The sequence below is a fragment of the Chlamydotis macqueenii genome, chromosome 4 (genome assembly GCF_036417535.1).
Source record: "Chlamydotis macqueenii isolate bChlMac1 chromosome 4, bChlMac1.mat, whole genome shotgun sequence".
In the NCBI taxonomy this organism is placed as follows: domain Eukaryota; kingdom Metazoa; phylum Chordata; class Aves; order Otidiformes; family Otididae; genus Chlamydotis; species Chlamydotis macqueenii.
Window position 1 is genome coordinate 36,611,049 of NC_141559.1, and position 25,070 is coordinate 36,636,118.

Sequence of the window (25,070 nt, forward strand, 5' to 3'; positions counted from 1 at the left end):
TTTTCCCTAGATGACATTTTTCCAGCTTTCTTGCATCTTGCTTCATCATGTGCTGATTCAAAGCTGTCAGACAGACTGGAGACACAAAACTTTCTAGTACAGTAGAATGTCTCTTTCTGAACTTGTTTTCCACACCTGGTCAGTTAGACTTACTGCAGAAGGTTGTTCATGTGTCAGGACAGACCTCTCTCTTAAGAATCACAGAGGGGAGACAGCAGGTAGCTTTTTCTCCAGATCAATCTCACTGCTATTGGCAGGAGTCAGATTTCTGTCAGGGTGGTTAATCTTCCTTGAGAAATTATTTGCTGATTCCCTTGAAAAATGTCCCAAGATTGCTCCAAGGATTGAAATCTCCCATCTGCTACTGTGCTGCTTTGCAATCAGGCTTTTCTGCAGCTGGTGAGTGGTAAAGTAAGCCACTCTGTTTGGCCAGATGTGATCTTCTGCTGTCATACGTACTCGCACAACATTTGCAAATTTTGCCTTTTTTTTTTTTTCCCTTTTAATGCCCTATAACCTGTCATCTGCCATTTGCCCTTACCTCTTAATTAAGTATTACATAATCTGTATTTATCCTTCCTCTGACTCCTTTATCCTTGCTGACTGTCTTTCCTTCTTTCAGGTACAGATATTTTCAGCTGTTTTCCCACCTCTGTATCCAAGCCTTCCTGCTTCTCCCTTTGTCATAGATTCCTTGCACGGCCTCTGGCCGTCTGACCCTCACCCTTTGCATCCTTTCCTATGTTTGGTTTTTTTTCAATATCTCGCCTCCTTCTACTGTTCTTTTCCTTGTCTTCATATTTTATTTGTTGTCATGGCAATACCCACTGTGACTTCTAAATAATACACAAAGAGCTGTGGGTTAATTTATTTTGTAAATTCTTGATTGTGAAAACAGAATTTTAAAAACCCCAAGAAATTAAAATCTATGAGAGAAGCAAGCAAGATCTTGAATAAAATTGTATAAAAATCGTCATTGCTTTTAGACAGAGGAAGATAATTAATCTTCTAATCTCATGGTATGGCAACTTTGCATGTTATGTAGGTCAGAATCTAAGAAGTTTCTGTAGTTCTCAGTGTTTGTCACTACTGTCTCTTTCATGATTAAATGCTGTGGAATACAGAGGACCAAGAAAATAATAAGATACTATATTGGGAAATGTGCTTCCAAGCTGGAAACCAGCTTTTCTTATTTTATTGCAATTCCCTGAGACCTCCTTCTGTGCTTCCATTTTAGAGAATGCAGAAACATTCCTGAAGAACTTCATGAATATGAAAAAAACCAGAGAAAGTGACCCTTTTATGGCCTCTCTTGCAGAAAGCATTGGCTTATTCTTTGCACTTGTGGTATATGGCTGTAGATAAGCTCCTTGACTTCTCTGCTTCCTCTGCGAGTTTCTTTCCAGAAAGTCTTTGTTCAGAGATACTGAACAATGTGTTCGTCTTCCCTGGGCTTCATGAACTGCAAACTGCACCTAAGTACTTGTCCTCTTCTGAACTGTATACTTCTCTTTAGTACAGCATAGTGTGGGGGACTAACACACTTAGTTTTATAAGAATTTTGTGGAAAGCCCAGAAAGAGTACTGTTTAACTACCCACCAAAATTAAGATGTTGGTGCACTTCAAGCCACATACTGAAACCCACACTCCCTCTGTGGTTACTTGCACTGAGAGCAATGAGTAAACAGCTGGACATATTTTTCCCCAAATGATATATGCCTTACCATTAGTGTAATTTCTACATAAATTGAAACACTAAAACGTCCTTTTTGAATGGAGATCTGCTTGTCTGTATGTATGTTCACACATGCATGAACATATACTTATCCAGAAACAGTAATTAATTTTAAAAAATTGAGCTATAAAAGGAACACCTAAACCCAGTCAGCTGCAGTTCCACAGGGCCTAATCTGTACGGACCACCCGTACGGAGTTTCTTTTTACTGTTATGGCTGATCTCTAAGACTTAATGGTAAGCGCTTAATGGTAAGTCTGACATTTATCATGCATTTCTATTTAATATGTATATCTGAAAATATGAGCTGAACATGAGTTTAAATAGAAATTGAGAAGTGATTATAGCTCCAAAACAGTTCTGTTTGCATTGTATGAATGTGGTCTTGGTGTTCCAGCTGCACAAGAATGTAAATGACATAGTTAAATTATCAAGGCTAGAGTTTGTAAGAAATGTCTAGGAATGCTTTTCCACTGAGTGGGATCCTCAGTGCGAAAGGGAACATGGAAGTGGAGGCTTCATGTGAGGGTTTTTGGGGGAAGGCAGAATGGAATCTGGGCTCTGACAGCCACCTTCATCGTCTTCACGATCAGTCTGATATACCAGTTTTCTACCTGACTGGTGCTCAGAACATCTTAAAGCTAAACTGAAGAGTGAGTACTTAAAAAGGATACTACTGTTTCTTCTTTTTTCTTTTTTTTTTCTTCTTTTTTTTTCTTTTGTGTTGGTTTCAGATTTTTTTTGTGTTCTCATTCATCTCTTGCACTATTTTAAGGTGCTTTGGCTAATGCTGAGTATTGTGTCCCTGAGGGGTGAGGTATACATCCTGCTTAGTTTAAGAGTTTCCAAAGTGTCTCTGGAAAACTTCCAACTAAACTGGAAGGGCCTGGTTCAAGATGGGTGGCAGGTTAATGGAGAGAGATCTCTCTTTACGAATGATTCCTCTTGGAGTAACAGGAAAATGGAGGGAGTATTCACACTAGCCCTGTGAGATGCAACTTCTGTGAGATTCCTGTGCCTCAGGCCTGAAGTCTAGCAGTGTGAGCGCAGCCCAGAAAAAGGGGGCCACGGCTTTACGTGCCTTTGAGCTATAGAGGCTTCTATTCACCAATATGCAAAAGGGATTGGAGCCCTGCCAATGGCATACCAGAGTTTGGGAAGACTGGTATCAGCAGCTGAGCAGGTGGATCTGCTACAGCTTTTCTCACTGCTTCCATTGAATAAGAAGAGCTGGAAACGGACCAAAGGAAACATCTAATCCAAAGCCTCCATGTCATGGAGTCCTTTGCATAGAGATGCCAGATTATGGTATGAAATAGGATTTTGGTCTCATGCTGAATATGCAGTACATAACATTTATATAGACTTTAAGTTGCTTCCTGTAAATCTTTTTTCTGTGGTTCAGAGCTTTAGACTTGTATTTGGGTGCTTTTGTATTTATTTTGTGTTTATTTTTATTACACAAATTATAAATATATAAAAATTTATATACTTAAAAGTGCATATCCCCCTGTTTATTTAAATGTATTTCTATGTATATATATTTTGTAGGTATGTTTAATATATGTTACTGAAATAGGTTGATTTTGTTCTTTGTTTCCTTTATCAGTTTGCTGAAAGCAGTCAGAAGAAAGAGGCTTTACAAAAAAGCATTGAGAAATCAAAAATTGGACGTGAAGATACTGTAAGTTGCTTTGGAGGAGAGGCATTCCTGCCACGGGATAGGGCTACAAGTATGCACAGTTTGTAAATACTAATGTAGTTGCTGAAAATCTATTAAGAATTCTATGTACTGGTGATGAGAAAGGGACAAAAAAAAGTCAGATATTAGATTGTTCCTTAGCTGATCATGCACTAGTGAGTAAAATATTGACAACTGGCTACTCTAAGGCTGAGAAAATGTTTGACTGCCTGAAGTCTGGTAATCTTCCAGGCTTTTTCAGAGTTAAAGATACCTGAAAACTTGAACTACTCAGAGGTATGTACCAAAGTTGCCAATGGCTGCTGAACTGCCAAATCTAGTAACTGCAAACATAGGTGTTGGGGGTCTTACGTTTGTTTTATCTTATTTATAATCTAGATTTCTAAATTACTATTCTGAGCAGCCATGTAAGCTTGATGCTCTTTGCATGCTGAAGCTGTTAACACTGCAAAACAGTATTTAGACTTCATATTTACCATGTATACAAAGTAGCATATTAGTTAGAAATACTTCACATGGTATTCTAAGTTGCCAACTTGTTTTGAGATGCTCAGTCTAAAGTGGTCTGAACCTACAGTAAATAAATGCATAAACAGGGATGGCCAGAAGCTTTCAGGTGGAACTGAATTTTGTAAGAAAGTGCTAATCTTGGAATCCAAAATGTTTTATAGAAATGCTCTGGGTTTGACTGTAACCAGGGAATCACAGGCAGGTTTCTCACACAATTGTGCTTGTCAGGTTTCCAAATGGACTATTCAAGACTTGGGCTCCTCCACCGTGTGGCCTGCCCTAGTCACAAGAAGCTATTGGTCCTGGAAATCCTGTTCTGGCTGATGTTTCCAATGTTTTGGTTCTGGATTATACATCAGGAAGAAGTCCCAAGAAGTCTAGATCGCAATGTAGTTCTCTGAGCAGCTGGCCTCCATACCCCAGCATCTGGAAGCTTTTGATTTCCAATTTGCATTTTCAGAATGTACTGAATCCAGACTGTTGGCAAAAGCACTGGGACTATGGAAGTTGGGGGGGGAAACAAAACAAAAAAAAACAAACAAAACCACCAGTAACCCCGCCCACCTCGGACTGCTGGGCTGCCTTGGAGATTGCCATTTACTAGAAACCTGATGGTTTACAAACTCATGCTATCTGGCTTTTTTAGGCTACCCAGTGCCCTAGGATGAGTTCTTTGAATATCAGCCAGTTACAATGTCTGGCTGTAAGTACAGACTGAATTAGAAGTATGTGCTGAGCTGGCTATGGGAGAGCTCATGTTGAGTCAGTGTCTGCAGATTCTTATTGATCAATAGAATATTTGAGGTCAATATTGTATACTCTCTGAGCAAAGACTACCATGTCATAAATACCTGAATTTATTTTTGATATTGCTGCTCTTAAATGGTGTAGAAAAAAAAGGAGAAAAATAATCTCAGAGGATGTTCATCTACAGCATCCTTATTTGTGAAAGTGTGAATGGTAGGTTTTTCTGTACTGCTATCTTTAATTAGAAGACTAGCACTCCTAAATACTGTTTAACCTTTAAGCCAAACAGTTTGGAGATCTGTTTGGAGTTTGTCAAACCATGTCAAGTTCAAAGGTCATAGAAAATTGTTCTTTTGCTTATTGAGTTTGGCCTTAATTTTTTTTTCTTCCAGTTTGTAGTCAGTATCATTTGGTGTCACTAAGAGTTTTGTGTCTGTATAAAATGCTCAAATGGTTCATTGACAGAAAGCAGTAGTGAAAATAGCTTTTAAATTTACATCTCTTTATTTTTTGAAAAACGTTCCATGCAATAATTACTGATTTTTATTTTTTTTTTTTTTATCTCCCAACATACTTTGAATCCTCAGGCAGAACGTGCAGCTCTAACAGAGGAACTTGCTGCCCTTCGTCAGAAAAAAGAGCAGCTAAAGGCAGAAATAGACAAATACAGAGAATGTGATCCAGACGTCGTTGAAGAAATGCGTAAGTTGTATATTGTTTAAAGTGAACTTTTGCCTAAGAAGGTCTGCACTTCTTTAGCTTAAAATCTGGTATGCAGAGATAAGCCAAAGAATAGCTGCTTTTCTTTTTAATGGTAAGTGATACAATGTAGATACACTGACCATTTCTTTTCATGTTCTGTTGCATTAGATAAGGGGGATTTAATTTATATTTATTCTGACAGCAACTGAGCAGTTAACAAACAATCCTAAAATTGAAATACTGTAGTGCATTAGAATTAATATCAGGACCACTCTTTCAAGAACTATATAACGTCTCTGACTTCTCAGTGTGCTGAACCCTAGAATGTGTGTAGGACAAGGAGTCTCTGGCTCCCATTTACCTTCAGTTCCATGCTGGCAAAACAGTAGGTATCTTCCTACTTACTTTGTCTTGTCTATTTAGAACAGAAGCATTTCATTAGAGACACTTAATTGTCACTCATATGTAAGTATGGTATTACGCTGTTGACTTACTGCTTGTGCTGTCTCTGACATGCTGGGTTTTGGTTGGAGGCTCTAATTCTAATGGAATATAAGGGATGATGAGTGACTAATACTTATTACAGAATTGGGCACTGAAATATTCTTAACAGTCTGATCCTTGGCATGAAAAATGAAAAGCATGCATGAAATTTTATTGAATTTTCTCTACTTCCATTTTCATGTTTTATTTATTAGGCTCTTACGTTGCTACCCAAACACCACTTGCATATTCAGTTGCTGTAATGCCGAAATGCCAGTACAGTGATGAGACACAGGCACAGACCTTTTTCTGAGATGTCTGACTGAATCTTTCACTTTCCTTATTCTTCTAACAAAGTCCACAGCTTTAGAACTGTGCTGAGAAAAAGCCAGGAACATAAACAGACTTGGCAGCACACACCAACATCAGACAGATATTATTTATTTTGAGGGGCTGTGACATTTTTTTTCAGCTGCATTATCTTTCCCCAAGGATGTAATGGTATGCCAGGGAATAAGCAAAACTCGAGACCTGAGGTTAGTTACTGCGCTATAAATCCCTTGCTGTGTGCTCTCCTGAGGACAAGTAACAGACCCATTCCAGCTGATTCCAGCTGTAAAAATGAATGAGGTTAGGCAGATACTGACAACAGAGGGATTCATAGTGCCAGGTATTTTAATTGCTGAGATACCCTCATAGTAAGTGTTGCACTAAACGGTTTGAGGAGCCTCTCTTTTGGCGCAGTCACGATGAGCACATTCCTAAATACCAAGTGCAAGAGGGCAAATCACGGCTTGAATGTTAGGACAAACTGCATCAGCTGGCAACGCAGAGGCTAATATCCTGAAAAGAGGGAGAGGGAAAGAAATGTAATAGTTAGTCACTTCAGTCATCTCCTTTTTTGTTGTTGTTGGTTTTGTTTGGTTTTTTGTTTGTTAAAGTATGTGGAAGATCCACATGAGCTTCTGCAATGGAGGGATGAGCATTTAAGGGAGTTGGTGAGGTTAGCCTTGTTGGTTTACCTGTAGGATTCCCAGGGGAACATGCAGTAGTATTTGGGAAATAATTTGCCCCTGACCTTTGATTAAAAAGTTTCTGCTTTGTTATATGTTTCACTGGGCATGTTATATGTTTCACTGTTGCACTGGCAGTGCATATTGTTGCTGGCTATGTGTAAATAATAAATGATGTCAATTTTGGGGACTTAGTGTCTTTGTCAAAGCTGAATGGAATTTTACAGGATTTAAGGGGGGAGGGGATTTCTCTTGCTAAAGAGTGCGGGGAAGTGCAAAGGCAAAACAAGGTGCAGGAAGTTACGTTTTTTTAGTGTAAGAAGGCAATAAAGAATCTCAGGCAATGGAAGGTGTTCAGCTAGACATTAAAGTTACTGCTGCTATTTCACAGAATAACCTTATACTCAAAGTAACTGGTTCACAGATTTTTAAGACATTTTCAAGCTGCACATGAGTGATATGATTTTCTACTAGCTGTACAATATAGATAACATAATCCTTGCGGTTATTTTCAGTTAGATCACCTGAGCAGATTATTAACTAAATTACTGTATTTTAATTTTGAGTCAGAAATCAGAGATGGCTGTTACATTATATAATTGCACTCTTTTTAAGAGTTGGATTGTTCATGGAATATATTTTGTAATGGACAGTTGTCACTTTCTACATTTGGATTTTTCCTCTTCTTCCGTAATGACTTCAACTGTAAGGAAATCTTTCTGATGCTCGTTATAAAATTTAACTCTATTAATTTCCCATCCCGTATCATAGAGCTGCTTTGGGTTTTGTTGTTGTATTTTAGGGATGTATCAAATTTTCATCTGATTTCAATGAAAATTCAAATCTGGTGAATACTTTGCTATGCCTTTTTAATTGTTCTTTCCCTCAAAGGAGTATTGCAGAAACAAACCTCATTAAAACACACACACACACACTAATTCCAAGGTCAAAACAAAGTTTGGGTGATTCATAGCAAATATCGGAAAACTCAACTAAAAGCTGAACATCTGTCTTGCTTCCTGAGTCTTGTGGTGGGAAAGTCATGTTTGACCATGCAACTAAATATACTATAATGCATATTCACAAGGGGACAAATCAGAATACTAAAATACTAACTCTGGGTTTTTTTTGCTGACTTCACTGTTTGTCCTTTTAATATAAATAACAAATGTTTTGCTATATGTTTTGGCTTAATTTCCTTGGCTTTTGTATTAGAGAGTTGAAGTATGAACCCTAATGCCTTCCCAAATTTACAGCATTTGAACGCAGAATTTCAGTATTTGTATGTAACAGTTAACTACAGTAAATAATAGTAATGGAAGTAAGTAGGAAATAGTAGTAATAGAAACAAGATTTAGGGACTGACCACTAGAGGAAGCTACATAATAGGCTGGTCTTGTGGATATATTTGGATAATTCCATTTTACAGGTAGAGTATTGTAAAAATAGTGCAAAATTGTAAAAAAATTGCAAAGGAATTGCAAAATATATGGATTTCTTCTAATGACCACTGCAGTTCAGTGGTTTAAGCTTGACTTTGCCACTGGGAAATGTTGTTTAAGCCATCTTGTGTGAGTTAGGATTGAGCAATAAATTCTTCCTCAACATTAAAGGCAGTAAAACTGACAACAGTTATTGGAAGTAAAAAGAAACAAAAACAAAACAAAACAAAAACAACACAAACAACTGGGATACTAACTTCTCTGTTATACTTGTAATCCCACTTCAGCTGGTGCAGGACAGAGCCCTTGTTTCTCAGCTTTGAGGTAGATTTTTGTAGGCTGGAGGATATTCTCATGGGGAAGCAGCCATTGCAGAGAAGAGATTCTCTATTCCTATAGGAGAAAGGCTTCTTGTGACATAACAAACATGTATGTATGCAAACTTGGATTCATGTGATGCAACTAGATTCCCTAAAGATTATGATAGAGGACAAAGACATGGAGAATGGAAACTTTCAATAGTTCATAATTTATCCAGATTTTCGTAAGGCAAACAAAGAAAGTTCCACATAACATCATGATTAATCTGCTGCATAAGTTTGATTCTTTCTGCCCACCAGAGAGAGATGTTAGGGAGCTAATAACATTTTTCTAACAATTTTATAGAAAGGTTTGTTTGGCAGCCTAAGTGTATAAATGATACAGATTTTGCTCCGAGTTGTTGGACAGCTTGTAACAGGAAAGAGCTAAACAATTTCAGTTTTCACTGTAAAATAAACATTTCTAGACTTTCAAGCTGCTTGTTCTTCCACTGTAATTAAAGGAATGTTGATTATACTGTATGAAAACGTTGTTGGGTCTTTGGACCGCAAGAGCCATGCGTTGGTTATTTCGTGCCTTTGCATAGGACAGTAATGTCAGAAATAGTGACATACTGACTGAAGTAAGTGACTTCCCTGTGGTACCATTGCTGATATTTATGGAGCTGGTCTTAGATGTTGCCTGTCAGCATTCCTGTTTTATTTAGCATGTTTTTAGAATGTCCAGTTACTGATAATTTTTATGTCTTAGGCTTTTACCTTTAAAACAGTGATCTGGACGTGTGTAGACAAACTGTAGGCTCAAAAATTAGCAAACTGCCAGATACAACAAATGTAACGTAGCAATTCTGGTGTCAACCTTTTTACTTCTGCTCTCTTTGTTTATTTTTATCCTATTGCAAGAGGTGTAGGTGGTTCAAATGGAGAGGATTTCAAACCACAGCTATCCAGATAGTTATCCTTTGGAATCTCCAAAAGTGTGATCTCAGAGACATCACTACCAGTCCAGTTCAGGGTTAGATTATTTTCTAAATCTAATACTTACATGGCTGTGTGAAAATAAATTTTGGGAAAACATCCAGACTTTGCCATGAAAATGTTGTGCTATATGTAGTATGTACTTGAAAGTGTCTTTTTCATTGTAGATGCTTCAAAAATTTCTAATTCTGATGTGTCTAAACACTGAAAATTTCAGCTTGACAAACTGTTGTGAAGAATTACATTGGGCTATACAGACAGTATGAGAAAATAGTTCTGGGTTTACCAGTTTCTCCATTCATCTTAATATCTTGTGGCTGAATGCTGAAAAGGCAATGTTGATTTAGCTGCTGATTTTGTGGGGTGCATAGTTTGGGTTTGGGGTCTTTTGTTGTTGTTGTTTGGGTTGTTTTGGGTTTTTTTGTTGATACACACAGCTGTTATGTTCTGTTATGTTCAAATCAATCTGAAAATGTGTTGTGCATACAGATGTATTTAATGTTACAAAAACTTAGCACTGGGTGCTAGATTCTTCTGGGGGTTTCTTACTAATGCTGGGAATAGTCCTTGTTCACAGAGGGGAAACAGTAGTGAAGAAATGAAATTAAGATTAGACTATCCTGGCTAATGGAGATTTGCATCAGTTTTACTCAAAATTTGTCAAAAGGCTGATAACTTACAAAATTATTTAATGGGTTTTCTTTTATATTTTCCGGCAAAGACTATTTTTCAGAAAACATACGGGAATGGTTATTTAAACTAAAGAGCCTTGTCAGTGCTTTCAGTTAAAGAACTATTAAGTAGCTATTTTTGTAAATGTAGTGATTCACTTGGAAAAGTGAATATCTACAAATGATTTTATGCCTGGTCTAGGTGCCACCAAGATCAATAGGGTACAGATCAAGCCTACAGAGACAGTGTTTTTGTAATCACCTCTAGATGTTCAGTTTGCAATTAAGAGGATGTTTTCTACCTACTGACCGTGAAATATCCACCTGGCATTGAGAGACGAGCTGTGCTTTTCATGGTTTATGCATCAATACTATTAACAAAGATCTGCAATTAGAAATTAGTCATTCTATTGAAGTTAGACTAGTGTTTCCACCCACCTTTTTAATGCTTTCCCCACTCCTTCTACTGTTCTCCGAATGGCTTGTCATTCAGTTGGAAGGTTAGCAAATTAAATTACCTGTTCGAAAGCTACATTGAAAGACAAAGCAAAATGCTTTACCAAAACTAAACATAACTTTATTTCTAAAAATTATAAATGAACTTGTATGTAATCAGACAGTAAACATAAATTTGAACTGTTAGGTAAAGTTGAAAAAGGTACTAATGAGCGGAATTACAGATGTATACTTGATCACCAATGCTCCAAGTTCCTTCGGTAACCACAGCAAGCGAGGCGGAATTGCAAGTTTAGGCGGTATTTCTGCTCCATATCTTCATCCTTTTCAATTTTCTTTTTATCTTGGAAATCAAGGGAGGCTTCTTTGCGGTTCAGTTATTGAAAGCGCTGGTCCTTTGACAGAGCAAATGCTTGCAGAGCAGAATCTGGCTGTGATTACCAAAGGCCATAATGTGGTGGTTTAAGGACCTTCCCTGACAAAAGTAGGTTAAAGAGTTCTCACCTTGGCCCTTCATTCCTGTGCTGTAGTTCACCAGTGATAACAGCAAGTTGTCAGCTTGAGTTTAGGAACTGCTGATGTATATCTCCTTATATGTATATGATGATGTATATGCTCCTTGCAGGGGGGTTGGACTAGATGACCTTTGAAGGTCCCTTCCAACCCTAACCATTCTATGATTCTACATATATCCTTGTCTTGTTGTGGTTTCTCCTGAGGTCTTTGAAATCTCTCTCCCCACTGAACAGTCTGACTGATTAAGTCTTCCGCTGCTGCCTTCAGAAGGCTTTCATACATGTGGTACTTTGTCATGCATCTCCCAGAACTGTCTGTCTCGTGCTAGTTGCCCTGAATAGCAACCAGGGATCCTCTGACCAACTAGGAGCACATCAGGTGACAGATTTTCAAAGAGCATCTTCCTGAACCCTGCAATGAGTTGAACTGTGTAGAAAATGGATTTGGAAAGAACTGAATGAGAGAGGAGCAAGGGTAGGTAAATGGGTGAGCAGCCTCTGGCGCTTGGAAAGAAAGGTGAATATAACAGCCACGAAGAATAATGAGCAAAGGACTACCAGGACAGACTGATGCAACTTAAGACGCATCTGCACAGATATTCCTAAGGTGCAAAGCTTAAAGTGAAATGTGGGGCTTTTTACTGAAGCTGGGAAGCTGAAGTTCAGAAGGGTCACTTAGCTTTCAGCAAAAGACCCTAATTCTCTGCATTTCAGAGAATTTCTCTGCCTCTGTGTTTGGCCTACAGTTTGGACTCCAGCTAAGGTGTTACTCTGCAATGAAAAATTGTCCTAAATGTTGACACACATGTATACTTCTGTTTTTATACCTCAAATATATTCTAGCAAGACTGTTCTTCTTGGAGAGTGTCAACTTAGACCAACTTGCTTTAAAATGAAGCTGCACTTCAGCTGTTTAAGGAAAAAAAAACCCAACAAATTTTAAAATAACTTGTCTTTTGTCAGTGAGGTTTTACTTGGACACTCAGAAAAGAGGCAGAAGATCAAATCTTTAGCTAACATATGTAGCAACATGCTTAAATAAACTGGCCACTGTGGCAAGTTACCTTTTTTTGAAATTAAATGAAAATGCTCACAGGGCTTATTTTTATTCTTTCTGTTTGTTTCTTATTTGTTTATATTGGAATGGCAGAAAAAATATGTAGGATGAGAGGCAGATGAGTGAAATACGTCAGAATAATTCTGTTGTCTGAGCCAGTAAATCTTTATGGCAAAAGCTGTTGAGGAATGGCAGACACTTGATAAAATTTGTGATGTGGAAAATGACTACTTGTGGCTACATTTATGATACTCTTTTGTTTAGAAATGAATCGATGGCAATCCATTTGGCCATGTTTTAAAGCCCTGAAGAGAGCATCAAATGGAAGTAATTTATGGATCATTTATACACAAAACAAAAAGGCTTTTGTGGAGTTGTTATTTTACTTCTCTCTCCCAGTGTTAGACCTGCTAGGTTAGTTGTGTATCATACCATCCATTCAGACTGTTTTGATAAAGTTATGATGATATTCAAAGGAATTGAAAAAAACAATATTGGTTTATATCTTTGAATGACTTCCATATGCAAAATGATGTCAGGAAAGGTATTATGGATTTTTAATTTATTGTCTTCAGTGCTAAGTTGCAGGACTGTCACATGTAGTCTTCCCTGGCCTTGTTTAAAAAAAATGTGTTGCCAGTCTCATATGTTAGACAATCTCCCACATGTAGATTATGTTTTCATTATGGGTTTATCTAGATTAGGACCATATATTATCAGTGTATTTTCCTAATATAGATACCTTGTTCTGTGCTATTTAGCTGCAAACATTTTGCAGGGCAGGTATCTGAGACTGATCTTGGCACTGGTGGTGTATTTGAGAGTATTTCCAATAGTTTTTCTCCCCTCCTCACTTTAACATCTTATGAGCTAGTTTCACTGAAAAGAGCAAGATATCAGAAAAAAATCTGGAACAGAGAACCAATTTGGAAACACCTAGAAGAACACAGAGATTTTGTCTTTGCCACTGTAAGAGACCTTTGTGGACTGGGAGAAGTTTGTCTTTGGTGTTTTGACTCAGTTTTGCATGATCCTGTGGTAAGGAAAGTTGGGAAATACAGTCCTGATGAAACTCCAGTAGTGTGAATCTCAAACTACTCTATGATTGTACTCAAGGTGTATTTGTTAGTATCAGAAAGGGAGGTAGAATCGATGAAGCTCTGGAAGAGGGTCTGTCCTGCCTGTGCACCTGCTCACTATTTATATTAATGAGCTGGATAATAGAGTAGAAGATACACTTTTGTTACGTTTGCAGATAATGAAACTAGGAGAGACTGCATGGACAAGGGACAAAGTGAGATTTCAAAATGAGTGTGACAAATTGCAAAGGTAGTCTAAAAAACACTGAATAAAACTCAGTAGTGGCAGGTGCAAGGACCTACATGCATTCAAGGGTACTGCGTTACGCAAATGATCTGGAGCAATTGGTTAAGGGGGGAGAGTTTGAAAAAGATGTCTGGGTTATAGTAGCTTACAGGTTGAATATAAGATATTCTTGTTGTGAAAAGCAAAATCACAATACTAAGATACAGAAACAGAAGTATAACCAGCAAGGACATCTATGAAATAAGCTTTCTACTCAAGTTGGCATTATTGAGGCGTGAGGCTTCAGCTGTAACACTGTGTCAGTGTCGGATATCCTACTTGGGAGGTATAGAACTAACTGGGGACAATTCAGAGTAAAGGAAAAAAGACCACGTGTTGAGCAACCAGATTCTAGGAGAAAAAATGTTACAAAAATAGGACTCAAAAGAAGATTGTTCCTGGTGATTTTCACATAAATGCATTTCTTTCAAAAAAAAAGAAAAAAAAAGGAATAGCCTGTTGCTCAGGTTCATGGAGAACTTGGCAATAAGTAATAGCCTTAAATTGCACGGGAAAAAAGAAGCTAGATGAAAAACTATTCTAAAGGCAGCAATAATCAAACACAGAACAAACACAAACTTGCCTGGGAAAGCTGTAAAAGCTCTAACACTGGAAACCTTAAAAACAGGCTACAAATACCTCAGAAATGGCATAGGTAAGGTTGGACATGCATTAAGTCATGGGTACAAAGGCTGGAGGACCTCCTGAGATCTTTTCCAGACTCATCTCTGCAACTTGTGTGACATGTGAGGTGTGCAGCAGGGTGACATCCTGAACTGGAGAAAAACCATAGTACTCTGGGACGGGCCTCTTTGCAAAATGCAGTTCAGCAGCACAGAAGTTTGCAAGTTCCCTTAGCTGTGCTGTGGGTATGGAGCTTATTAGTAAATGAAGCGGGGAGGGAGTTGTTGTCCACTGAACGAATCCCAAAGTGTTGTTAGGGAGCCCTGAATCAGAAAGTTGGTGTGCTTGTTTCCCTTTTGTAAGCACATTGCTTCCCTCTGTTCTTTGGGTAAGAATAGATGTATTTTAGTTATGCAACTGAGATTTCAGTGTGGGCTTTCAGGTAGAATATTTGAAAGGTAAGTGGTCTTTTTCTGTGGATTCATGAATATAGTAAACTTAAGTGCAAGACTGTGTATTTTGCATCAAGAAATCTTTTGGTAGCAATTCTGACAAATTCTCTTGGACGTTTTTCAAATAGACACTGTGTACATCCTGATGAAATTTGACAGTATGACCTTTTCATGTGGGACAGAGGGAGTTTTTGCTGATGAGACTTGACACCTTTTTCAAACACACTAACAAAGATTGCAGACCCTTTAAAAGCATATTCCCAGAGATGCGGATCAGCTTATTAGTAGCTTTACTGCTGTCTCTCACCATATAGACAAGACTGGCACTATGTTATGTATATATCAAAATTTATTGAGTATTTTTCTATCTGTTCTATTCTTTTCAAAATAGTTGTAGATCAGTAGGTAGGTTTCATAATCATCAACGCTTTTTCTTGTAGTTCTGAAGTTTTGTTCGGAGTCTAAACTTTTTTATTATTTAGTAATATGTCAGTATAAATAGTTCTATTGAATTTGTGATGTCATTTAACTGAGAAATTGTATTTATGCATTGATTTGAATTTAGTCATCAATTCTGAAGCATTGTGACCTGTTTATTGATAACATGAGGATAAGTGTTATGTGGGGTACTGGAGCATGGGGGAAGAATGATATGCTATTTTGGATTCAAAGCGGTTGACAGATTCTGAAGTGCTATCACTCTTCTACACAAGAGCTCTTTATTCTGCTTATAAGAGGAAACATCTCTTTGGGAAGCACGGGGGAAGGTAAAGATTGCATATAATGTGGAGGTATCTCTGCTTAATACTTGGTTACAAAACATTCTTCTAAAGCTCTTCTTGCTATGCTGTGAGTTACCCTGTTGACAATGTTGTAGACTACTTAGTCTTGAGGATTCAAGTATGGACTTTAAAGAAGCCACTTCATAACATCATTGCCAATGAATAGTCTCCAATGGTAAGCTACAATCTCCTTATTGGAGTCTCTGGTGTCAGTTTGTGGATGGATAGGTCAGTAGTAGTTACTGGGCAATTACTTTTTGTACTCTCTGTGGATGACAGGTGTATAATTTCTACGTTCACCTTCTACCCTGGCCTTTAGAGACGAGCTCTTTATTGGCATGAGACATTTTCATTAATGGAAAAGATTTTGGAAAGTGCATCACAGGATATTATAATAACGCTTCTCCAAGAGAGGTAGGGAAACACAAATCTATCACAGTGTGATGATAGCAAGGTAAACAATGTTTCTGGGAAGTGAGGGCAGCCTGCAGGAGAATGGGTAACTGCAGAAGGCAATGGATAATCAGAGTCACTGGAGATTGAAGTTCACATACTGTTCTTATGGTAGTTGCTATTTTTCATATTTAAATTCAGTCTAAGTGGATGCAGAGTTATTACTGGGATTCAAATCCACCTAATGCAATTCACTTACCCTGACCAGTTTCACGAGAGAGATTGGGAATCTTTGGGCTAATAATCCTCACTGGCCTCTGAGAATGGTTGCAGCTGTTCTCTGCATTTCATGCAGAAGAATTGCGGCTCACACTGTAAAATTACTCCCTTGCCCACATGCTGAAGATTGCAGTTGTATTTTGCATGTATTTGCTAACAGTCCCACAAGTTGATGAATGACTGTCTCCTTGAAAAGGTGCTACTTCCCTCTGCAGTCGCGCGCCTTTTAAATCAGGAAATCCATGGTTTTCTTGTGGCATTAGTTGTGGTAAGTCAAAATTGGCACCAAACTGTGCTAGTTTTATAAATATAACTATCTTTTGTCATTCTGTAGACATAGAGGTTTCTGGACCTGAAAATTTTGTTTACACATAAAAACATTACTTAAAATAATCATTAAAATTATCCTGAAGATGTCAGAGAAGAAGGTAGGAGAGGAGAGCAAGCTACAGCTCTTTCTTCATTTCCAAGTCTATAGGTGGTTGTCAGCTGGTTCTGGCTGTTGAGATTTTCTTAGTATAGCTACTGGAGCTGGAATATGTTACCTTTACAGTCCGATTTGGAATACTATTCAGTGACTGCTTCCTTCGTATTCCTTTAATGATATGTGCAGGACTTAAAAAAGCTTTTAGAAAGAACCTGAAAGTAGATTTGGAGAATGTTTGTGAGGAGATGGTGATGGTTGTTGTTATCTCATTTGTTTTTCACCCGTGGAAGTGTCTGAAGTCTGTCAGAAGGACTAACTTAGTCTCCTGGAGTAAATATATTGTGGTGATGAGGCATGTAGTGGTCTTCCCCTTCTGTGGAAATATTTGAGGCTTCAACAGTTTTTGGCCATTCAATTTTGGAATGCAAATAGGACCTTTAATTCCCACCACCCCTCCTTCCAGGAAAAAAGTGAGCAAATCTGGGGAAGGAGGAAAGAAGAGAAGAAAGAGCAGGCTGTAGTTCTGCAGGATGCTGAGAAGGACTGTAGGGCTTCCCGAATCAGATCAGAAACAATGTGGCCTCGCTGTGCTAAGGTTTCAGCCAATATATGTTGCCAGTCCAGATTTCTTCAGAAACATTGCTGTATTAATGTTTTGTGCTGCTGGCCTTCACTTCTGACCAAGTGCTGTCCATTTGCTTTATAAGGCTTCTTATTGCACCTCCTACAGCTGTCCATACACTCTTTTGTTAGCTCTGTCTCCTGGTCTGCTTCTGAATCCCTGCAGGTCACTTGCCTGCATTAAAAAACACATTTCCAACCCTCCCTCACTTTGTTTTTAGGCATTTGCTGCTGGACCTTCCTTTCTCTACCTTTGCTTTCCTCTAAAGGGATACAGGGGATTGTCCCTGTGATAAGGACAATCACAACGCTTAGGACAATACTTCAGTTCCCAGAATTTGGGCTTTTTGAGTTGCCTGCAGTTCTCCAGAGATAGCTGGGGTTGAGGGAAGAAGAGATTTCCATGAGGACTGGTCAAAACTAACTCTTTGACCCTTAGCCTTTCACTGTTTAAGGCATTACTTCCAGGTGTGTTTTGCTAACAAGCCATGGTGCTCCTGGGCCTTGCGTTGCTGTGCTCACAGTGGTTGCTTTTGTTCAGTTCAGGAGAGAAAACGCAAGCTTTCATTTTTCTGCTTAGAGAATGCCAAGTGTGCCTGAAATTGGTCAGTGGAGGATACAGGTGCGTGCCTCAGCCAAGTGAACGACTCGTATCCTGCAGGCATGGGAGCAGGAAAGTCTATTGATGCATTGTCACAAAACTTGGTTAAATAAATATGTAATGTCCTAAACAAATGGATTATTCTGTTGCTTCAAGACAGCAATGGTATATATTGTCAGCCTTTGTGCAGATGCATAGATATCAAGTAGAGCATAACTAGGGTCTCGTAGTGGTAATGAGAACATCTGGAACATATGTTGCCTCCTGTATTGCTCACTTCTGCACATTTGGCCCTTTCATTCTCTTGCACAGCTTCTGTACGGGAGCATGATTTAGTAGCTGCCAAAAATTAAGTTCTGATAGAGCAGCTCTGGTCAGCAGGAGGATCAGCAGGACTCCAGCCGAGTTTGGGACTCAGTGGTTGTGGTGCTTTTGGCAATTAGCCAGTTGCCCTCAGCACTCTCTCAAAGTGTCTCCTTTTTACAGTTCAACATAGTTTGTGTCCTGATTCTTCTTTGGTGTATACCTTTTTTAAGTTCCCATGCTATTGCCTCCTTTAGATCTTAAACTTTCTTTTTTAGTGCAGTCTGAAAACCAGGAGGCCAATGGCTGTGTGATCCTGTGGAGCTAGAAAACAGGCAATCAGAAGTAGCATGACTTTGAGTTACATCAGTACATAAAGTAAGTGTGTCTGGGATTTCTGTTTCATTGCTCCTCCTTTCCCTCACCCTCCATGCACACACACATACAGAAGATGCAACCAACAAAAGTCCCAACAAGCAACTATAAAAGCTTTACAGAAAGTAGTCAAGGTGCAGATTCCTTGATTTCTGTCAGTTCTTGTGATGGAGTCGGAGGCATCTGGAAGATGCTGGTGATGATGCAGATGTAGCTGGTGTCTTCAGGTGATGTAGGTCCATAACTACCATTGCCTGTCTCTCCTTCCTCTTTCAGGCATGGTGTTGGACACAGCAGGCAGACAAGACCCTGCAGTGGAATCGTAGGCAAGAGTTGTACTTGATTCCAAGGATCTTAAATCTTGCCTTCACGTAGCTAAATCCTCAGCCCATAGCCATGAGGCAACAGCTGAGCTGATGACAGTAGCTTCTGGAGATGAATGATGTGTGTTTCCCCTACTTCAAATTAAAAAAGACATGTCGGGAAAATTTAAGTTGAAGGAATTGGTGGTTAAGCAGACTGCAGTGCCATCCTGCAGCAGTGGCTGTGACAGTCTCATTTGATGACAAGAGACAGTACAGGCTGTCTTGTTTGCATGAGCTTGCTCAGGCTGGACACGAGGAACACACGGGTGTCTTGCAACTTGCCAAGCTAGCTGGTGTTGCTGTTAATACAGTACACCTGATGGTCTAAGTAGCTTTCAGTATAGCAGAATAAATCCATACGTGCATCCCTATGGTGCCATCGTGTACATGGGCGGGTGGGCCAGCTCATGTAAATGGGAAATCACAAGCAGCAAACACTTGCCCCAGCCTCTTGTGAATGCATTTCCTGGAGATGTCGTGCCTGAGGCTTTAGAAGTGGCTGTTGTTTCCCCAGCTCTGAGCCCCCTGGCAGCAGAGTAGTGGGGGGGATGTCTGTTCCCAGTCTCTGAAGGACTGAAGCAGCTTTGTCTTTGATATTCAAGCCAGACTGTTTGAATGTCACCTTCCCCATCCCGAAGTTCCGCCTCCACTTGTGATCCTTCCACGCTTCTACCATGACATCTTGTTGCCAGTCTGTGATCAGTCCCAGGTGGTGTGTGGAAAGAATGACATGGTTAAAATATTTCTTCATTCTATTTGTATAACTTTTACTCTCAGCATTTTCTTTTGTTTGCATTTTTTTTTGTTATTTCTCTGCTATTTAAGTCATTGAAGGCGCTGCCCACTGTAGGATTTCCCCATTATAGCTTCCTGCTCTTGCTACCATGAATTCATTTCTAGCCACAACTCTGTTATAGGCAGCCACCGCTATTCTAACCACTCTGTTGCCCAACCTTTATCTGTTGGTCACCTCAGGCTTTTCTTTCACAGAGGTAAGAAGTCACATTTTAAAAACACATGATCACGTATGTATATTTTAACATATATGAGCAATGTTTGAAGGGTGACAGGGCACCACATTGCTACTGTTGTTTTTTAGTGCACTGTACCTTGTGGTCACTGGGCTGTAAGCACAGGGCTGTGTGCTGAAAGCTGCAGGAACTTAAAGTTGCTGTGCAGTGCAGAAGCACGGGGCTCAGCTGGTTAGCTGCTTCCAACAAAGCCGAGCTTTCTGTTGAGACCTAGCGGGTGCTGAGGACTCGGCTGCCTCACCCGCCATCAGGATGCTTCACCTTGCAGCTCTGGATCCATGGAGTTTAATAATCCTACTTCCCACCCCACCCACCTGTCATTTCAAACCTCATTACTTGGAGTCAAATACAGCTTTCCAGTTTTACTCTAGAGTTTCAGAAGAATGCTGAGTGAAGTATCATAGCTCACTGGTTTAAAATCTTGACCAGTGACAGCCCTTACTCTGCAGCCTTGCTTTATGTAGCATTAGGTGTTGTTCAAAATGCCTTTGGCTGCCAGTAAGTTCTCAGTGCTGCCCGTCACGGAACTGAACAAGAGGGGGTGGCAACAAGCAGTCGGCAAAAGAAATAAGGAATATCTCTTTCCAGCTAGGAATAATTGTTTTTTGCCCATCTTTCTTTTTTGCTTTTATTCATGCTATACCCAAGCTTTCTAATCGTAGGCCACTTCTAGAAACTGCACTGCTTTTTGAAACAGTGTTTTACTCTGATTAAAACATTTTTAGATCACTTACTGAAGTACTAAGGGTAGAATAATCAGCGCTTAGCTTCCTGTGTACTAGCAGATGATTTTGCAACATAATTTAATTTTGCCTGAAGTATAATCTTTCTAACAATGGATACCTGATCATATATTCACTTCTCAGTACCCCTGGAGGCAAATTTAATGCTGACCATTCAAATTAGTATTACCATGCAAGTACTAACAAGACTAACTGGGAATAACTTAAGTTATGCGTAGGCGTGAGAACCATAATGATTCTGATAAATTCCCACGTTTTACAAACCAACCTGCCTGATTTGACTCAGTACTTATTTTAATGGGAGCAAGGTCAACTAAGAGGAGTTTTTCTTAATACTGTTTTGCTTCATGGCAACTATATAAAAGCTATTTGTAGTAATGGTAATTTAGTATTATGTATTTAGATCTGGAGCAGTAGTAAGGGAGGGAAGCCAGGTTTAATAACCGGGAGCATTATTTTGTTTTTATTTCATTGAGGGGGTTCTCAAAGCCCGGGACCTTCCAGAGCTGTATGATAAACTTTTGGATTAATGTGATAGACTGCTACCCTTGTCATTTTCCTTATCTGTATAGAGTCATGCATACCTGTGGGGGGGGTTACTTATGTACAGAGAGGATTATAAAATATTTCCCATCTCAGTTGCCTCTAGTATCTTCAGGCTGTGTATCTAGTTCCAGTCTTGGTACAGACAATTAAGCTCCCAGCCTTAGGATTATTTTGTTTTAAAAAACACTTTAAAAACTCCCAAATGGTCATATGGTATCTTTTATGTCCCTGTGCTCCTGTTTTTCTTTAACTTAGCTTTGTGCTTGCTGGAACCTTAAAAAGAGTAAAACAGAAGAAGGGTTTGGAAGCAGTAGAATAACTTGCTTATATTGTGTGGTTCCCTAAAAATTACATCAATAAAAATTTAATCTCTGTGCCTTGAAATTATGATGTGGTTTTACTCTGATGCATGCTTTCTTTGTTTGTTCTCTATTTCAGGCCAAACGAACAGAGTAGCCAAGGAGGCAGCCAATAGATGGACTGGTGTGTATGCAGTTATATTGCTTCACACAGCTTCAGACTTGAGCCGTTCCAGTAAAAGATCTACTCATTGTTAAGAATTTTAAATTTGATTAGGACTTGATGTAGGATAGCCCTCACTTATAAAAGCATGCAGAAATACATTTTTCTTATAAATTATCATGATTAAAAAAAAAAACATGTTTTCTCAGTTTAGTTACTGAACGTACTTCACATCGCATAACATAATTGTTCTTCTGGTGCTATCTGCCACACTGTGTTAAAACCTGCAAATCATTTTCCTGGTTGAGTTAAAATCTCTCCAGATGAGAAAAACATTAATAGAGACTGGGAATTGTGATATCCAGGTATTCAGAAAGTTTCATTCTTCTTTTCTGAATTTTTGTCTGTTTCTAAAGAGTGGAATGCTTTGTGGAGCCTTACTGCTGCTACCATAGAAGTAGATATTTCTCAAACTATTTCAACTTTGACATGCTGGAAAAATGCTGCACAGTTTTGAGGAAGGTTACTGTGATAACATTTGTATGGAAGTTTAACTCAATTTTCTGTTGTTGCTTAGCTTTGCTATATTGCTATATATTTCCATTTTGCAAAGCAAGCAATTTGTATGTATTTAATTATTATTATAATATTATTTGTAATTTTTTGCTTAGAATTCATCTACTACTGACGGACTGCGCACTATCATTGGTTATGCCAAGCGCAACAGGATATCCTTGTCATAGTCCTTCAACTGTTATTATTTTATATCTTCATTTGCACTGGGTTCTTTACTGCATATTGGGAAATAAAGTTACGTATTTGAAAATAACTTCTAGGAGTACTGTTGTCAGGACTTTCTACTGTTGATGACAGACTGTTGTTCTCTAGGTGTTGAGAGAGTTAAAGAAACTATGCCTCAGCCTGTAGAAAGTACTTTGCTATTTAATTAGACAATTAGGTTATATGCTGTAGCACATTTGTCTTTTGAAGAGACAGTTTTAAAACCAAATGTCTGATGGTTAAAGAAAAGGAAATAGTTATAAGGTGTGCAGACACAGAGAACACTTCCTGTCTTATGGAATGCTGCGATTTATGGGTGCTAGGAATGACGCAGTGAAAATGATGGTAAACTGAAGAGAAGGTATATGCTAAAATAATATTAGTGTGATGCTAAAAGAGAAGTGCTGACTAAAATAAAGCTACTTGAATGTCTTTTTTTTTTAACTTTCAAATAAAATGTACATTATCTGAACAAACATACACAGGACTAGAACGGACCTTACAGTTAATTTGAATCTGATTTTCGCAGTTGCAGACAGTCACACAGTAGGTGTCTAGTTCGAAAAAGTACCTATAAAATACTTACTCTGCATATTCACACTTGCCTCATCGCACTATAGCAGCCTTATACTGTTTGTAGCTTTCAGTCTTCTCATAGAAGAGGAGCAAGAAAAGATAAAAGTAACCTCCAAGAAAGAAGATATTTTACTTAGTACTGAATAAAAGGATGTCATTAACAAAAACCCCCCATTTTTTGTTCTAAATCTACTTAATAGTGATGTTTCCAACTATGAACCTTTTTCATATAGACAGAGATAATGCAAATGGAAAGGTTTTGTTGTAGCCAAGACTATAATTCATGCTTTCCTAAATATTCAAAACTGAATGTTTTTTATTCTGTTTACAGATAACATCTTTTCAATAAAGTCCTGGGCCAAACGTAAATTTGGATTTGAAGAGAGCAGAATTGACAAAAGTTTTGGAATCCCAGAAGATTTTGATTACATTGATTAGTGTTCAGCAGTTGATGGCTGACACAGTTGTAAATAGTTTGTTAAATATTCTCAGTTGGCATTTAAATGTGTATCTGAACCCTCTCCGAGCAACTGACCACCCTTTAATTTGCAGTTTTTGTTAAAGTTAATAAAATTCTAAAAATAATCATTGAATTTCCTTTTTTCCCCTTGTACTCTGGACAGTAAATCTCTTGATTACTTCTGAGAGACAGACTAAGAATGGACAAGGGTTATGGGGAATAATTATCACAAAATCCTGAGACTGGTTTTTACTCTTCTTTTGCTTAACTGGGAGTAGTACTAAGAGCTAGAAACTCCAGGGTTTTATGTTTAAACATGTTGAAGACTTCGGAGGGGAAATAGCAAGGGACAAAATGGAATAGAATTAATTCTTCCTTCATCTTGACAATGAAATAGAAAAGAGGCACAATCCATTAACTGAAAGCACAGAGACGGTTAAGGATGTGAGTAGAAAGGCTGAGGTCAGATATCAAGTTGTTCTTTACTGTGTTGCTAGAATTGCTTCTAAGTTTAGTGACAAAATTTTATTTGTTGTTGGAAAACACTAATTCATCGGAGCTAAATCTTTTCCAGCAAATGTGCTGGATTTGACACTGAGAAAGCTTTTCTGGTCAAGATTGTTACTGCATAGGAGAGGGAGCAAAGAGCACCCATCCATCCCTTCGCACCACAGTGCACCAAGATTTAGGATTCTAATCTGGGATGTGAGAGACTAAAATCAATTTGCTGTTCAAAACCTAGCATCTTTGTGTTTATGCACATTTTTCAATTTCAGGCTAAAAAGGCAGCCTACCAAAACAATAACAAATTTCAGAATGTCTCATTTTTGTTTGGTGGAATTTCACAGACACTTCATTTTGTATCAGCTTCTGGTTTCCCGCTCTGATCGGTGTGTGGCTACAAAAAGAGGGGTGGAGAGTACAGACTGGTCTCCTACCTCCCACAGCTATGGATTGCAAGACTGCGTTTCCGCTGTACGAGCCGGGAGGATTTAAGTTTTACCTTTAGGAGGCAGGCAAGCCTGCTGCAAGGTAGATGCATGTATCACTGAAAAGTGTCTATCTTTTATGTAACCTCTGATGAGAGCATCGCTGAAAATATGACATTTAGCTGGAGAAAAGCTTGGAAGTCTGTCTCCTGTGACCTTTCCAATTAAAATATTTCCGAGCAGTTCAGTGCATGTTAAAATCCAACGATTTTAGGTGTGCCCCTGGCTATTGTCATCCCATGTCTATGAAGACAGTGAAGTTATTGGGAAGATAACCAAGTGGAAGATTTTCCTTTTACAGAGGTAGCATAGCAAGCTATCTGTTGCCTAAAGGAAAATATACGTGATGCCTGGCACATAGTAAAATGTCGCTGTGCTTACAATTGCAATGGAAATGTTTTCTTTTATGTGTTTGGAAACACTTTATTCCTAATATATCCGATGTTTAACACACAATGTGTTACAAACTGAGTAACAGCTTACCAGCTGCTAACTGGTAAAAGCTTAATGCAAGTAGGTAGGATTGAGCTGCACGCAGTGTTTCTTAACAGGCCTGGCTTTTGC

The 25,070-nt window shown here is 38.6% G+C and overlaps 1 protein-coding gene across 1 annotated transcript in view; it reads left to right on the forward strand.

Moving 5' to 3' along the window:
- Positions 1–23,601, forward strand: part of MND1 (meiotic nuclear divisions 1) — a 44,099-nt gene extending 20,498 nt beyond the window's left edge. Inside the window, exons 6-9 of the mRNA XM_086747663.1 lie at positions 3,346–3,420; positions 5,283–5,397; positions 21,678–21,722; positions 23,389–23,601. Coding sequence (XP_086603789.1) covers positions 3,346–3,420; positions 5,283–5,397; positions 21,678–21,722; positions 23,389–23,495 — 342 coding nt within the window. The 3' untranslated portion in view covers positions 23,496–23,601. The remainder of the gene's footprint in view (positions 1–3,345; positions 3,421–5,282; positions 5,398–21,677; positions 21,723–23,388) is intronic.
- Positions 23,602–25,070: the final 1,469 nt, after the last annotated feature.